Source organism: Meleagris gallopavo, chromosome 5, assembly GCF_000146605.3.
Source record: "Meleagris gallopavo isolate NT-WF06-2002-E0010 breed Aviagen turkey brand Nicholas breeding stock chromosome 5, Turkey_5.1, whole genome shotgun sequence".
Classification (NCBI taxonomy): domain Eukaryota; kingdom Metazoa; phylum Chordata; class Aves; order Galliformes; family Phasianidae; genus Meleagris; species Meleagris gallopavo.
In genome coordinates, this window is record NC_015015.2 from 26,678,649 (window position 1) to 26,695,391 (window position 16,743).

Consider the following 16,743-nt stretch of genomic DNA (forward strand, 5'->3'; position numbering starts at 1 on the left):
ATCAGGAGGTTCTGGCCAGGGGGATGTTCGGCCACTAAGGTACTCCATAACTTATTTATGTCCTGCAAATGGACTTAATTTGGAGATTGCTCACTGGCCTTAAATTATGCTCCTTTTGTTCTAGTGATTTCTTGACTTGTCTTATCCCCTTGGAGGTGAGACAGGGTTGCCTTCAAATTAGGTTTCTTGTGTTGAGCTTAAGCACAGCATTCTGGGGAACGTGGTGGCATCATTAGGAGAGTGACAGCTGAGCTAACAGTATTCCTATGGCATATGCTGCAGGTCAGTTGTGGGCTGTTGCATAGTTTTCCTCTCAGCTAGTTTTCCAGCAATTTGTCCTCATCTGCTGGGCATGTAAATGCTGCAGTTTGTTATAGCCCCTGCTAAATATCTTCTTCAAAGTGACAGAGAGACAACCTTTGCATCTCTACCAGTTCTCTTCCATGGTGAGATACTGAAGTGCATTTGGATAAATGTTACATCTTCCTTTTCTCTCATGCTTCCCTCCCCCCTCTCTGTTTTGTTTGTTTCAGGTTCTCGGCCCTTTTGGATCTACACAGTGGAAGTTGCATCTTGTGTATGGCGTGGTTAAGCTTGCAGCCTCTCACCTCGGCCTTCCTCCATTTTGGGCTGGTTACTTTTGTGCTGTTTTTGCATGGTTTGCAGGTGGATGCTGGCCTGACGGGAGACTCAACCAGTTCAGTACAAAACAGCTCGTGTTCAGGATCTTTTGACTGCAAGGAAGGTGTTATCCTGCCAATATGGTACCCAGAAAACCCATCCCTTGGGGACAAAATTGCCCGTGTTATTGTATACTTTGTAGCACTGATCTACATGTTCCTTGGAGTCTCCATCATTGCAGATCGATTCATGGCATCTATAGAGGTCATCACATCACAAGAGAAAGAAATCACGATTAAGAAACCCAATGGAGAGACCACAACAACAACCATTCGGATTTGGAATGAAACTGTTTCCAACTTGACTCTCATGGCTCTGGGCTCTTCTGCTCCTGAGATCCTTCTGTCTCTGATAGAAGTATGTGGGCATGGGTTCATAGCTGGAGACCTGGGGCCATCTACAATTGTTGGCAGTGCTGCCTTCAATATGTTTATCATCATTGCCATCTGTGTCTACGTGATCCCTGATGGGGAAACCAGAAAGATAAAACACCTGAGAGTTTTCTTTGTCACAGCTGCATGGAGCATCTTTGCTTACATCTGGTTGTACATGATCCTTGCTGTCTTCTCTCCAGGTGTGGTGCAGGTCTGGGAAGGTCTGCTCACACTTTTCTTCTTTCCACTTTGTGTTCTTCTGGCTTGGATAGCAGATAGACGCCTGCTTTTCTATAAGTATATGCACAAAAAGTACCGTACTGACAAGCACAGGGGCATCATCATAGAATCAGAAGGTGATCACCCTAAGGGAATTGAGATGGATGGCAAGATGATGAATTCCCACTTTCTGGATGGAAACTTAGTGACTGTGGAGGGGAAAGAGGTAGATGAATCTCGCAAAGAGATGATCCGGATCCTTAAGGATCTGAAGCAAAAACACCCGGAAAAGGATTTGGACCAGCTGGTAGAAATGGCTAATTACTATGCCTTGTCACATCAGCAGAAGAGCAGAGCCTTTTATCGCATTCAGGCTACCAGAATGATGACAGGGGCTGGCAATATCCTGAAGAAGCATGCAGCTGAGCAAGCCAAGAAGAGCACCAGCTTGCATGAGGTGCGGCCGGATGAGCCTGAGGAATTCATCTCCAAAATTTATTTTGACCCGTGTTCCTATCAGTGTCTTGAGAACTGTGGTGCCGTTCTCCTGACTGTGGTTCGGAAAGGAGGGGATGTGTCCAAGACCATCTATGTAGATTATAAAACCGAGGATGGCTCTGCCAATGCTGGTGCTGACTATGAGTTCACAGAGGGGACTGTTGTCTTGAAATCAGGGGAGACCCAGAAGGACTTTGCAGTGGGAATTATTGATGATGACATCTTTGAGGAGGATGAACATTTCTTTGTGCGACTCAGTAACCTCCGTGTGGTGGACAGTGAGGAACCTCCAGAGCTCGGTAACTCCCCGTACCCAAAGGCGATACTGGCTTCTCCTTGTGTGGCCACAGTGACTATCTTGGATGATGACCATGCTGGCATCTTCACATTTGAGTGTGATGTTATTCATGTCAGCGAGAGCATTGGTGTGATGGAAGTCAAAGTTCTAAGGACATCAGGTGCTCGGGGTACAGTCATAGTGCCATTTAGGACAGTGGAAGGGACAGCAAAAGGAGGTGGAGAAGACTTTGAAGACACTTATGGGGAGTTGGAGTTCAAGAATGATGAAACTGTGTAAGTACCCTATTCATTCTTGTTCCTCAGTCTAGTTTTGGTGTTTAACCTCACATTTTGCCCCCGTTACAGGTGAATGCTGGCAAGGGACAGGCTCCTTTCTTCAGCTTTCCTTCAGTTTCCCTACTTACCTCTTTCAGGCAAGAACCGACAGCAGGATTTAAGATCTCAAAGTCTTTTGTCCCTTCCCTCTTGAGAATAACAAAGTGAGGCTTAGAAATACTGCAGGGGACATGAGGAAAATATTTCATTTTATGAGGTCCTATACTCATGCTATGGGTTAATGGTGAGTTGAGGTAGAGAAGGGGGAGCTTTTAACTGGCTGGGCAAATATGGGAAAGCCTCCTTTTGGAAAAAAACATAAAAGGTAGAAAAAATTCTTGATATCCCCACGTGAAAATTTTACAACAGTTATTCCCATGCAATCAAGAGCTGCTCAGTAGATATGGGGCTTTATTTTCAAATGAACAACACATCATACCTGCCTCTTTAGGCTTCCTGTGCAACTTGCAGGTCTGTGTGGCAGCTAATTCAAAGCATAGCCGCAGCTGCAAGCAGTTCTGCTGGACTTGTGCAACCATTCATGCCCCCTTGGTCTACCCGTATTCCCCATGTCACCTTCTCTATGATCTCCCTATATCTGTTTTTTTGCTACCTGTGGTTTTTCTCCTCGTAAAATACCATGGCAATTGGCAGTAATGGACTAAAGCACTGCAGCTCACACTCTGTCCATGTGGCTCCATGACCCAGTGTTTTCATACAGAATTAAGAAAGGAAGCAAAATAGTCTGCACCAGTCCTGTTAATTCAGCTCTTTTATTGCGTACAAAGTAGCTGATACGAAGCTAGGAAGTAATAAAGACCAGAGAGGCGATAATGGCTAATTGCTTTAAGTACCTGCTGTTAACATAACTGGGGAATGAGAAAAATACCTTAGCTGAGCTGGGAGAGGGAGGGGGTGTGAACCTGGTGCTAAAACTCCCTAGTGTTAAGTGCCGAGGTTGCTCTTGTTAACGCCTAATCACTTGAGCCATCAAAAGAAGAATTGTACAGACTTGCAACTGGCATCGGAGAAAGGAAATCTTTGTACCCAGTCTCCCTGTACAGTATCTGAAAGGATGTTAATGTGTATTAAATGCCATGGAATAGGGATGCCCTAATTCAGAAGCACCTTCTGCCTTAGCCTGCTAAACCACTTAATCCAGCTAATGTACATGGTCCTCGTGCTTGATTGTAAGCACGTGTTCTTCCCTGTTAAAAGAACAGAAGTTCCTGGTTAGCTGGATTAAACCACAAGCAAATAAGGGGAAGAATCAGCTGTGAATCTGGCATTTTCAGGGAGATGGGCCAGGCAAGTTAGTCTCCTAAATTGTCCCTCAAGCTAATTTTTCCAGGGAAAGCAAGGAAGAATGTCGACTGTGTGGATGCAGTCTTCTGTGAGACTACCTACAGTGTAATATGTACTACCATGCTTCACCCAGATCTTGAAGAAAAAGGGGCTTTAAGATCTATCACTGAGAGGCTAATATATTTGGGGTACCAGAGAATAAGTGCAAGTGCTCCATTTGCCTTCCTGCTGATAGGAAACTTTTGTTTGTCTTAGAAAAGTCAGAGCATACCCACATAGTTGCTCCCTTGCATTCAAACAAATTACATTCAGCAGGACCAAGTACATTCCTGTAGAACAGACTAATGATGAGGAAGGTAGTCCAGAAAACAGATGTGCTCTGGGTGCTTAATTTGTGGCCCAGAGAAGATGCCCCAGAGCACAGGTTGGACCTTTGTGTGGTCAAAACGATGTCCCTACCTAATACATAATGTGTCTTTCACTTCTGTGTCAGAAGGCTGCTGGGAACCGTTTCCAATCCACAGGGAATATGGGGCTAATGGAGAGAAATTTATTTTGAAGTTACATTAATTTTAACTTCTGTGTGGTTGATGACCCTGCCCACAGTGGGGGGGTTGAAACTAGATGATCATTATGGTCCATTTCAACCCAGGCCGTTCTATGATTCTATGATTAAATCAAACTAATAAACAAGGAGATGAGTCTTGTCAGCCTAACCATGTAGGCCAGCAAGCTGCCTTTATTCATTGTCAGGTTTCGTTTTAACTGTTTAAGTCTTCTGGGAATGGAGTTTTGGATTGGAAACACGTGAGGATAGTTTTGGTAATCACCCCTTGGACTTAAGCTCAGTGAACAGAAGTCAGGTGCTGTACGTTGCCATTTCTTTGCCGCTGTGCAGGCAGCTACAATACTACTTTTTCAGCAAATGCTATCTCGTTTGGGTCATCTCTAGTTTAGACGGAAGGTGCATAGGGTGTTCGGGGAAATTTTGCAGGTTCAGAGGGCAAATTCAAGTGTCTGGTGACTGCATTGTGCAGTACAAGGCTGTATGAAGACACTGGGTCACCAAACAGCTGGAGTTCTGCCTGGCTGGATGCTTTAAAGCCTGCCTCTTAAATGTCTTGCCACTGAGGGGAATCTACCACGAGGTGTCCCTGTGTGCTGAAGGGGAAACTGGGGGTCCACAAAACCCTGGGTAGAAGAGAAGAAACAGAAGGGAAACAGTACTCAGTATACAGTGCTAAGGATGAGTGGCCTGAAGGCAGCAAAAGATTTGTGCTTCCCACTTCAGCCTGCTGGTCAGACCCTTACTTAGGAAAGGTGAAACTTGAACTTTGTCCCTTTCCTCATGGAAGTCACAAAAGCTTTTTGGCTCAAGAAGGAAACATGAATTGACAGCCTCGTGCAAACATGTAAGACAGTGTTGAGTTTTACTGTGGCTGTGCATGTATGCTGCTGCCACAGAGAAATGCTCATTGGCATATGCCAGAAGAGGGCAAAAACTGCAGTTTATACTTAGCTCATTCTCTGATGGGAAATAAGAACCCTCAGATTGCATTCTGCAATAGCAGGCTATCTGTAAGTAGATTTTAGGTCAGCCTCCTTAAGTGTAGCAATGCCTAAATTAATCTGAGGGACACTGGATTACACAACATCTTTGAGATCAAACTTTTGGAAGACCACCGCTTACCAAATCCTGAGGGCAAGTGGTGGCTACAGTGAGCACTCTCCCTTAAAATGAAGTGGAGAAGGGGTCTTCCCTTAAGTCTATCAGATAAAGTTAACTATTGGACTTGTCCTTAAGAGGCTTTCCCTGAGGTATGTGGGACTGAAAAAAGCTGAGTAGCTGTATGAATTACAGATAAGAGGGAAATGGATCCTGCCGCCGGCTCTTGCTTTCCCTGCCTCTGTGATTCTTTCTAGATTAACAAGGTCAAAGTTTCCTTACTTACATTTGGGTGGGAGCACAGAGGAAGTGTGCTGAGATGAGGAGACTCAGAACAATGCCATCGCTACTGAAACATGCAGTGTGTGCGTATGAATGTGTATGGATGTTGGATAGCTATAAATCAAACCATAAGGTCTTGAATTCTGTCATCTGACAAGAAGAGAATTGATCAGGTTGCGAATGCTTAATTCTGCTGCTGCTGCTGCTTTTTCATTACACTTGTGATTTCTGAACTCCTGTTCCAGTGAGGCTCAGATATGACCTAAACAGCTGAAGGACACTCCTAGTTCATTTGTTGACTAAAAAGAGGAAGCAAGCCCAAAACTTAGATTTTTTACAAGATGGACAAACATTTTTTCTATTAAATAATATTGTGTGGAAATAAGTTGGGTTCTTGGACGTGTGAAAATGTAGAAAGGTGACTGACCATGCTGCTTTATCATGTCCAAGCAATACAGAAATCAAGAGATTAAGAGCCAGCAGCAAAAAGTGAATTGAATTCTAAAGGATTTTCTTTCTGCATAATAAAGGGAACTCCGAGCAAGTAAGGAAAGAAAATTAAAATTAAGTTTTATTGCTTTGAATTGGTTGCTCTGCTTAAAACTGTTTAAATTCATATGAAAAATTACCTATGTCTTGCTTTAGAAATTTTCAGAAAATGTACAAGTTACCAGGAGCTAACTAATACACCACCTGGAAGGCAAATTCTGCCATGGCCATGTCATTTGCTGCAGTTGAGGTTGAGGCCAAGAGATCTACTTTGTTGCCCATGTTACAGGTTGCTTAATTATGTGTAGGATCTGTAGTCTAGTGGAAGTGTAGCCATCTGCCCTGAGGCAGTTTTCTGAGTGTTGCCTGTGGCTCAAGTTGTGCAGGAGATGCTGTGGTTGAACTGGTATTAAATGTCTTGTGAAGTCAATCTGCAAAGCCAGCATGTCTGGTCTTTGCTACAGTCGTTTACGTGTGTTAGACAGAACTCACAGTAACAAAAGGCAGATAGTGCTAGAGATAAATGCACTTAGGACATCCTGATAGCCAGTGAAATTTTGTTTGATTTTGGCCTTAATGATTTGGAGATGAAGTTGTAAGTTTATACATATCCTTTCCTTGCCTGCTTCCTCCCAGAAAGCCTTGGGCCGCCTCTGAGTGCATTCTCAGCTTGGTGGTCTTCCAAAGCTCTCCCAAAGCAGGAGGCAATGGAAAACCACATGCACTTCCTCCTATTTGGAGGCATTTGCTAGCAAGAGCGTTCATGGGATGTGTTTGTGATTATATACATGAGGGCCAGAGCTGTGCTAGCGACAGACCTGTTTCAAGTTGGTACTGTGTCCTAGGGATGGTGGCTAACAACTGCCCCAAGTAGCCACCATGTGCTGCTGCTGCCTTCTGTTCTCCATGCTGTGCCACCATGTTTGGTGGGAAGGTCAGTAGTCACTCCTTTGCCTCCCTTCCCTCTCCTGTCCAGCCATGCTTGGACTCAGGGCTATCTAGGCCATCACCTCTTCCTCGTAGCCCTGACATGGTGGATGTTAGCTTCCCCGCGTGGACCTGGTGGAGATAATAGTAGGAAAAGTGAATGGCAGTTTTCTGTGTGAAGGATGTCATACTGAGGTTGGGTGCAATTAATTATCCTTCCTTTCTGCCACTTGGTGCTTGAAGAAACTGTCAACTTAATTTGTTAATCTGATCACCTACGCAGTCATGGTTGTGGCATTTTGAGGAGAATGCTATTAACAACACTTAGCTCTTTTGCATGGTGCTTCCTCAGTGGATCTAAAGGCATTTTGCAAAGGAGATCAAGGGTTGTTATTTCCATTTTGTAGCTGGGGGAACAAAGCAGAGAAAGTCATTTCTCTTCTCTCTAGGTTATCCAACAGAGGCAGAGGCAGAAATAAAACTGATTCCCTGAACTGCTGGCCTATGCTCTATGCAGAGAAGGGCCTGGTACACTAAGCTTGTAATTTTGTGTCACTAAAAACCACAGTGAATTTATGCAAATTCTATGACCTCTCCCCAGCTATCAGGAAGCAGACTGGTATAGTCCATCTTCCCACTAGGCTGACAACAGCAACTGCAATTTTGGGTGTTCATTTTCCTAAATTGAATTTTGGTCATATGGTATGGAGGTGTATGGGAATCTGAAGCCCTTGGTTTATCTATGTCAGCTGTAGTGACACAAATTAATGACCTCGGTCATGATGAAATTATTGTGATAATCTAGTCTGAACTCTTGTCCAGCAGCTCCCATGTACTCTGCACTGCTCCTAATACTCTGGACTTGAAGTAGGACAGCTCTCAACAAATTAAGACAGCAGTGGGAATTTAGGAAATGAAAATTTGCTGTATGAATCTGGTAGTTTCCTTCTCTCAGGACACTGTTCCTTCCCATTTCGACTCTCTTGAGATTTAACTTCTAATGAATCCTGCAAACTCTTCTTCAGTCTGTTTCCATCAGAGGATGAGCTCCTTCTGGCTTTCTCTTCCTACACTTTCACATAAATTGGAAGTTCTTGATTCCTATTTTAATCCAGATTAATGAAAAGCAGTGGCAGCTGTCTTTGAGAAGAGATAATGGCCTTGCAAGAAACAGTCAGAGGAGAAGCTCCAACATTGCACTGTGGCCTCATTTAATGACTTCCTGAAAGGGAAAGAGAAGGGCAATTCTGTTTCTCATGGCTAGTTATCTCACCTGTATATCAGAACTTTTGCTTGCTACAGGCAATATGTTCCTTGTAGACCCTGATTTGGTCACTTATACTGACAGTTTTGCATATGGTCCCAGTAAAAAAACAAATGAACAAACAAACAAAAAAAAAAAACCCAAAGCAAACAAAAAAGAAAATCCAAACCACTCTAATGACTTCCCCATTATGTTGCCAGTGGTGAAAGGCTATTGTATTTATTTCTTGCAATGAAATTATTATGTTAGATTTTTTAACAGTAGTGGTTTCTGATTTAACTGAAGTCATTTACACAGGTACCTGCTCTGAGCATCTGCGTTAGTCCTGCCATGAGGTCTAAGAAGTGTGACCTGCAGGGATTAGTGTAAGGTGTCAGAGGACTGTTCCTGGAGTGTTTGTGAAGTCATTCTGCAGAAATGTGAGATAGTGACACCATTCTGGGAAGAAGAGAAGCCCTGAGCTGACCTTTACCTTCCCAGATAGCCTTGTTGGCAGGTGTCGAGTGGACATGCCATCCATTTATGAAGAAGGACAAATGCCATGCTGTCTCAGGGACTGTGACTTCTTGTCTATCAAAGGAGCCATTTATATGAATTAATGTAACAGTGTTAAACAAGGGGGCCTGGAACCCCAGCTAAAAGAGAAGCATGGACTAGAGGGTGGCTTTTCCAAGTTGGTGGATGCTCCAGAGAAGTCCCTGTGAGCCTGATGGGTTCCTAAGGTAAGAGGCCCTCAGGGGCAGCTCTGAGGTATAAGGGAGGGTAGTGATGTTCAGAGTTTAGAGCAAACACAGGGAAATTCTTTGTGCCAAACAACACAGCCAAGTTCTGGATTTAAAAACAATCGAACCAGAACTGATCCAAGATAAAAACAAGCTTACTGTGTATTGAGTGAGTTTTGCCTCCTCCTGAGTCATACAGTTCTGCACAAAGCACCTTTGGATGAGTGGCCAATAGATGTGCATTTTACATGTGGGATTGCAGAGCACAAATCACGTTTTTTTGCCCACTTATAAAAAGGAGGAGAAGGCACAGTTTGAGCAATGCTGTCTCAGGGCTGAGAGTAGATGCTGGGGCAAGGCTTGGCAGACTTTACATCACTCAGTACAGGTATGGGTTGGGACTTTTTTGGTGTGTTTTTTGTTTGTTTTAAATCTACAGTGGGAGCATTAATTACAGCATCACTTCAATGGCTCTCGAACTTTTAACAGATCAGAGTGCAAGCAAAGTTTCCAAGTAAAATATGGGCTTATCCTTTCTACAGGAGATAAGGAGGCAGAATCTAAAGTATCCTTGACAAGAGGTCCTCCAGCACATTTCTGTTGTTTCTAAATAGAAGCAGCTGGCCTTGGTGAAAGAGGGGCAGCTTTTTCAAATAAAAGGGGACTTGTCTGTTGCTAGCGATGTGGCGTATTTCTTATTTACCTCATGTCAGGATAAACTATGATGGTAAAAGAACTTGCTGCTCTAGCTGTTGTGAGCACTGTGAACCAAGTTCACCCTCTGTTTAGCTTCAGTGAAAACAGCAGATTTAAAGCTGGGAGGAATCTGGACTGGTACGTGCTTACAGCTGTCCTGGCAGATGGACTGCTGACAGATGAGTCCCCTCAGGCCCATGCCTGGATGCCAGCATTTAGTGCTGCTAGCTTTTCACCTGGAGCCAGCTCTGCTGCTGAGCAGGCACTGGTGCTCTCAGCATTGGGCCTTTTGAGTGGACTGTGCCACTCTCAGGAGTAAATGCACACCAGCTAACTGGGAGTGATGGCTGTCCTTTCCACTTGCTAACTCCTCCCAAGTGGTGGTGTTGAGCTCTTCTGGTTATTCAAGGAGCCTGGGGCTTGGCGCTGCATCCCACATGAATAAGAGCCGTTGCTCTGATCTCCTGATTTCTCCGTTAGGCCATGGAAGATTTCCTCTAGCTCTTAGAGTTTAGTGGTTTTTTTGCTTGCTTGTTTATTTTTGTCTCTTTATTGTTCATCTCACCAAACAGAGCTTCCAGGGGTGGCTGCCTTTGCAGCTCTGGTGTGTTGAGCATGTCCGAGTGGTTTGCCTACTGCTCTACCTCTTTAGTGCTCCGTGTAAAGGCATGTTGTTAAAGTGAAATGTGCTAGGAATTACCTTTTGTGCCTCTGTGTTTCTTTCCATGGGGTAAGCAAGGCAACCAGTTGTACCCTCATAAAAACCACCACCTGAGCACTGTGCTGCTCAGCTTTTATCCTAATGCAATAAAGCCATCAATATTTAATGCAGAAATTCTGCTCCTGTTATCTTTGCTTTACCTGTCTTCCCTCCTGGATTAGTCTCTCCTTTACTTCATCTGCTTGATCGTGTTGGCTTCATGCTTCTACCTCTTCCTCTTTTAGTAAAGATAACTGGGTTACAGCACTGGTGAGGAAGAATATGCCAGGAACAGTGTACTGACTCTGCAGGAATAAATAAGCACCCAGCTGTCTGCATCTAAGATATCAGAAGTACTTCTTTAAGCTGCCCAAAGTATTTTTGGGTTGACTATGGTTACTTTTGATAGCTCACAGTACTTTTCTCTTTCTTTACTGTGGTTGTGGAGGGAAAATGTGTGATTTGGCAGGTTTTCGCAGATGTGTCCTGTTAGCTGACACCACCAGAGATGGGCAGAGCTATGAATAATGCAGAAATGCAGCAAATGGACTACATGTGAGCAATAACTGCCTGCCTGGCAGCCAGGCTTCTGGGACTGGATGGGCTGTACGCTGCAGAGCAGGGCTGCATGCAGGATGGTGCAGCACATCAGACTCCCGCCTGCTGCTTGGTGCCACAGCAGCGTCAGCAGCTGCACGCCTTATCTCGGCACTGACTCTGGTGCCTTTCCTGCAGGAACATCTTCTTTTTCTATAATTAGCAAGTCCTTGGCATAACTATCTTCCTTGCTCTTTTTGTGGCCTGACAAGTGGAGCGGTGCTAGATGCAGGAGTGAGCACAGTCTGTAGGACTCAAAGCTGATGACAGCTTCAGCAGGTCATTCCATTTTGTGGTGGGCAGCTGGTTCTGGCTTTCCCTTGAGGTGATGGAAAAAAATAATAGGCTCAGGGGCCTGATTATCCCATCCTTTGTATGGTACAGAGCAGCAAAAAAAGGCTTAGCAGATGTGACATCTCCTCTGGCTGTCAGTATGTTGTAGGCAGAGGTCTTGGAGTAGAAGAGAAGCAGTTTCCCTGATGCACAGCACCCAGAGGAGAGGCTGGGGGAGACCCTGTTCCAGGGCTGCACCACTGCCTCTGTGTCACTGCGACAGTTGCTTGCAGCTCCATTGTGTTGTAGGACAGGCAGACAGGTAGGCTGTGTGTCTGATAGCCCCTGTGTCTTTGAGGACTCCTTCTCTGGAGGTCCTCTGCTTTCCTAAAGAGGCTGAGACCTCCCTTGTACATCTAGCCTGTCATGTGATGCCTTGTGCAGCACTGTATCCGCTGAGCCTTGAGCTGGGAATTGACCCAGAAAGGAACACTACCCACCCTGGAAATGGGCCATGACTGCCTTCAATGGGGTATTTCTCCCTTGGGATGCAGGACAGGGAGTTTAATGTAGTGGCAAGTCTGCTGAAGTGTCCCAAGGAAAAAATACATAGCAACAACAAAACTTTCGCTAAAGACACCTCCCTTCCAATTTTGTCGAGGAGGGAGAAGGTTTTTAAGTGAATTGCTGCGTGGTATAGCAGCCCACTCCCTGGAGGGTGCATCTAATGGAATTAAAGGGTATCTCTATCTTGTTCTGGGCAGTGAGAGCTTCCTCGAACCACTGCCCAGAATACTTGTGAGACACCCTATAATTCAATTAAAGTACCCTCCAGGGAACATATAATTATATCATATCTATGAAACGTAATGACAGCCCCCTCGTATCACATGGTGAGCAACTCTCTGCTGCTGCCCAGAACCTTTCACCGGTAAGGAACTAATCTGCTTAGCGCAGATTGAGCTCGCTGGTCTGCAGAGCTCACCCGCCTGCCGCTCAAGGGAATCCCTGCCAGCGGAATAAACCTGTTAGCAGCACGCCTGCTCCGCCACCCCGTGTCCTCTTTCTACCCTCCAGCTGGGACTGCTGTCCTCTGCCTTGCTGTCTGAGCTTGTCTCTGACCAGTTTGCTCTCTGAAGTTTGCTGGGGAATCTGACGGATGGGAAGTTTCCCTTAACCTCTTCTTTTTGCCCTTTGTTGAGCAGTAACAGCCTGTGATAGCAAGTATGCTGAAGGGATTCAGCTGCAGAACAGGCAAGGTGTCCTATCTTCCTGCCCCAGCATGTGAATTTGGGTAGGGGTTGGTATGCTTTGGGTAAGGGAGTAGTTATTATGTATAATTACAAATTCACCCAGTCCTCTCCAGCATTTGAGATAGTTTAAGGCTGGAATTGAGGAACACCAAACATGACAAACATGGAAGGGATTTCCATGGGATACTGCAAGTTCAATTTACTCACGCTAGCTTAAATCAGTCTGCAGAAACTAGAGAGGGACGGTGAGGAGGGGCCATGGAGTGACTTTGTGTAGCCTAAAGAAAAATCATGTGGTGGAATTTCCTGTTGGAAAGTCCTCTGGGAAACCACCAGCTGCCTTCCAGCTGCCTCATGATTGAGAGACACTCCAAATCTGTTCAGGTCCGGTGGATGTATTGAATCAGGTCTACTGGCAAGGCTGTATTGCTCCAGCCCTCTGTGGTTCAGCTGCTCCAGACGGCTCTCCCAGGTTTGCCCGCTCACGCAATTAATTAGTTCCATCTACCTGCCATGAGATTGTGCTTGCTGTCAATGCTGTCACATCACTGGCTGTCAATCCCAAAGCGTCTTTTTGCCCTCGAATGCTGGAGCTGTGAGTAAGCTGGACACTCTGGAATTTAAGATAAAAGCAGTGAAGAGGGTAGGGAAGGCACTGTTGGGAAGTGATGAAGGAAGTGCGTGACATTTGCTTCTGTTTGAGGCAGAAGAACGTTGTGCTGATCTTGAAGGCATCTGATCCAAATCTCAGTATGTGTCTTTGCCTGGTGTTTCAGGGGTCTGCACCAAATCTGGAGCAGAGGTATGTTTAACTGGAGTTTTTCTCTCCTTGGGGATAATTATACAGGTAATAATTGGCCAGTATGGCCACTGTGGGGATACGTTCAGGGTTTGAGAAGCTTAGGTTTAGATTGCTGAGTACTTGGAAAAGAGCAGATGGAGAGTAAGATGGTCTGAATGGTAAAGATAATGAATTGGGGTTGCTTGTACATAGCTTTGCTCTTCTCTCTAAATGTGGGACTAGGGTTCAGTTTCTTGTTGAGAGGCCAGTACTTCAGTTGAGACTTCTCAGTCAGCAGGAATGTCTTGGAGATGGATTCAGATCTATCTCTGAGCTCCCATGCCATTAACTGGCAGGAGATGAAACTTCCAACCTTGTTGAGGAAAGCTAAAGAAAGGAAGGGCTATTTTCTGCTTCCTTATTTTCCCTGCTGCTTTCTCTGCTCAGACCCCCAAAAACTACTGCATCTTGGAGCCTACTTTCTCCCACTGCCTATTCCTTATGAACACTTCACACAGAGAAGCCATCTGCTCTTTTTCAGGCGTCAATGCCTTTAACTTAGCATAGTGCAGACTGAGAAAGAAGCAGTTTTCCTGCCAGTGCACATCTTCTCCTCCTCTCTTGGCATCCAGGTGCCTGTAATGATGGTCCCTAGTTCTGAAGGTTGCTACAAAGTGAGATATAGCACAAAAGGAGAACTTGAACCATTATGTAGCCCCTGATGGCTCTCAAGCACCATATCTTTGTTTAGAACAGGAGTAGGTAGGGAGGTAGGCAAGCAGTTGTGGCAGGATCTTCCCTGACTGTTAGGGGTTACGTTTTCACTAAAGCTCTGGAGTAACTCTCACTGCTCACCTGCATTTGCACAAGGAAATTGTGGAACAACACTTTGGCTTTCAATTCTTTTACTGTCTGGCTCATGCTTAACTTACATAATAGAATCGTTTCAGTTGGAAGAGACCCTTAGAGGCCATCTAGCCACACTCCCCTGCAATGAACAGGGACACCCACAGGTAGGTCAGGGCGCTCAGAGCCCAGTCTGGCCTGACCTCGAGTGTCTCCAGGGATGGGACATCTACCACCTCTCTGGGCAGTTAGAGAGACCGTGCCTCACCACCTTTATTATAAAAATCTTCCTCGTTATATCCAATCTAAATCTCCCCTCTTTTAATTTGAAACCATTTCCCCTTGTCCTATCACAATAGACCCTGCTAAATAATCTGTCCCCTTCTTTCTTACAGCCCATTTAGATACTGAAAGGCTGCTTTCAGGTCTCCCTGGAGCCTTCTCTTCTCCAGACTGCACAGCCCCAGCTCTCTCAGCCTGTCCTTGTAGGTGAGGTGTTCCATCCCTTGGAGCATTTCTGTGGCCCTCCTCTGGATGCACTCCAACAGGACTATGTCTCTCCTATATGGAAAACTCCACTCCAGATGAGGCCTCACCAGCACAGAGGAGCAGATCACCTCCCCTGATGTGCCCAGGCAGCCTTGAGACTAGCAGCATTGGACGCAGTGCCTGGCTTGTGAGGAGTCACGCGTTGCTCTCATGATGTGCAGTGACTGCCAGAAGGGGTGTTCAGGGAGCAGTCACATGGAGCTCAGCACAGGTGGGGCTGTCAGCAGGGATGTTGGTAGGCCTCACGTCACGCTGTGCCCCACTGGCCTGGGATGCGACAACGTGCTGGAGGCCATCTTCCCTGAGGAGACCGCTGGGAACTGAATGTCAGCTGCTGCTGGAGGGCTGCTGTGGGGCTTGCCGGAGCTCTGCCATTTATAGTACCTAACCCTGTAGCAGCTGCAGAAATATTTGTCTGGTGTGTTTGCAGCCACTAGGCACACTGATCTCTCTGTCACACACACACCGCATATGTTGTGTCCAAGGTGAGGGGAGAAAAGTGGTAGGGCTGCTGTCTTCCTTGCTTGTGCTGCCTACCCAGAGAGCACTAGGATCCTTAAAAACTTGATCAGTCTAAGCATCCTTGTGCAGGGAGCCCAGCTGGGGCCTGGGGAGCATCAGCAGTTGCAGGGGTGCAAGCCGGGGGCCATCTGGCTGCCAGCAGCTCTGCAGGCAGGAGCTGTGCTGCGGGGAAGCTGCTCGCTTCAGGCAGCTCCAACCAAATCAGGGTTGAAGTGATGTATTGACTTATCAGCAGTGTGTAATTAACCATCAATCAGTGAACTCTATAAGGAGGATCGATATCAGCAACGCAGTGGATAAACCACAATAGTGGGCACCTACGCATTGCTGTTGTTCAACTGTGGATTACTTAACAGCCTTCTATAAATGATCTTTTCATGGTGGTCTTACCTCCATGGTTGTTTTGCCCAGGATGGGCTCTGTATACCCCCACCAGACCTGCTGGTCCCCTTGGACGTGAGTCAGCAGTGTAGCACGTCCTCAGTATTAGCACTGTACATCTGCACTGCTGACCTGGGATCCCTATAAAAAGAGAAGCACCTGCATCCCTCTCGGGGGTGGGGGCAGGATGGGGCCCCAGGGAAGATCACCTTGGGCTGCTTCTGGGGAGAGGGGTATGTGTATTGAGCTGGAATTTTCCAGCCGAAGTCCATTTTGTGTCCTTTTTTTTTTTTTTTCTTTTCTGCATCTGGAACAGGTGAGATGTCAAGCATCTCAGCTGTTGGTTGTTAGACATATAGCAGATCTCCCCTGAAGAGCACAGCCAGCACTGTAGCATATAATGTTTGGCAAAAAGGTGGAAAAAGCAGAATTATATTGCAGTAGTAGTTTGTACTTTGTGTTTTGTTGTTGTTGTTTTTTTTTTTTTAAATGCTAATGATAAGGAGGGTAAAAGTGATATCTTTTTGAGATCTCAAATATTGTGTATTTCATGCAGAGTAACAAAATAGCCAGCCTGGATGTCTTTCAGCCCTAATGCCTGGTTGAATTTCTTCTTTTTTTTGCTAGTGTTCAATTTTAAATAGAGTAGTCCTCTGAGGGCCTGAGCTGAAGCCTGTTACGTGTGATAGAAAGGTTCCTGCCTTTGGAGCAGGTAGAGGGATTGCATTAACCATGTCACTGCTGGCATTTGCTGTTCTCTTGACAAGGACAGTGTTCACCCAGCATGGAACATTTTGATGTCATTTTGATGTGATAGGATGGAAGAACAGAAGCCATGCAGTCATGGCAGCTTATATAAAGCACCCCTGCCCGGCCATCCATGTGCCATGAGGGCACATCAGTAAATAGAATTGAAACTGGGACAATTTTAACCAAGATCTGCCAAGACAGGAGTGCATGCAAGCATTGAAAATATTTAAGTCTGGGTGGAAGAGCTTTCTTTCTCCTAGCTGAAAGGGTGTGGAGATTTCACAGACCTAGAGGATGAGCAAGTGGAATTATCCTTGGGAACTTCAATTTTTCTGGTGGCATTTCTTAGTGGA

General features: G+C 45.6%; 1 protein-coding gene across 4 annotated transcripts in view; it reads left to right on the forward strand.

Annotated features, from left to right (window-relative positions):
* The first annotated feature begins 538 nt into the window (after positions 1 to 538).
* The window catches only part of SLC8A3 (solute carrier family 8 member A3), a 79,892-nt gene continuing 63,687 nt past the window's right edge, over positions 539 to 16,743 (forward strand). For all 4 annotated transcript variants that reach the window (XM_010711521.1, XM_019615632.1, XM_003206530.2 and 1 more), the window contains exon 1: positions 539 to 2,345. In XM_010711521.1, coding sequence (XP_010709823.1) covers positions 580 to 2,345 — 1,766 coding nt within the window. In that variant the 5' untranslated portion in view covers positions 539 to 579. The remainder of the gene's footprint in view (positions 2,346 to 16,743) is intronic.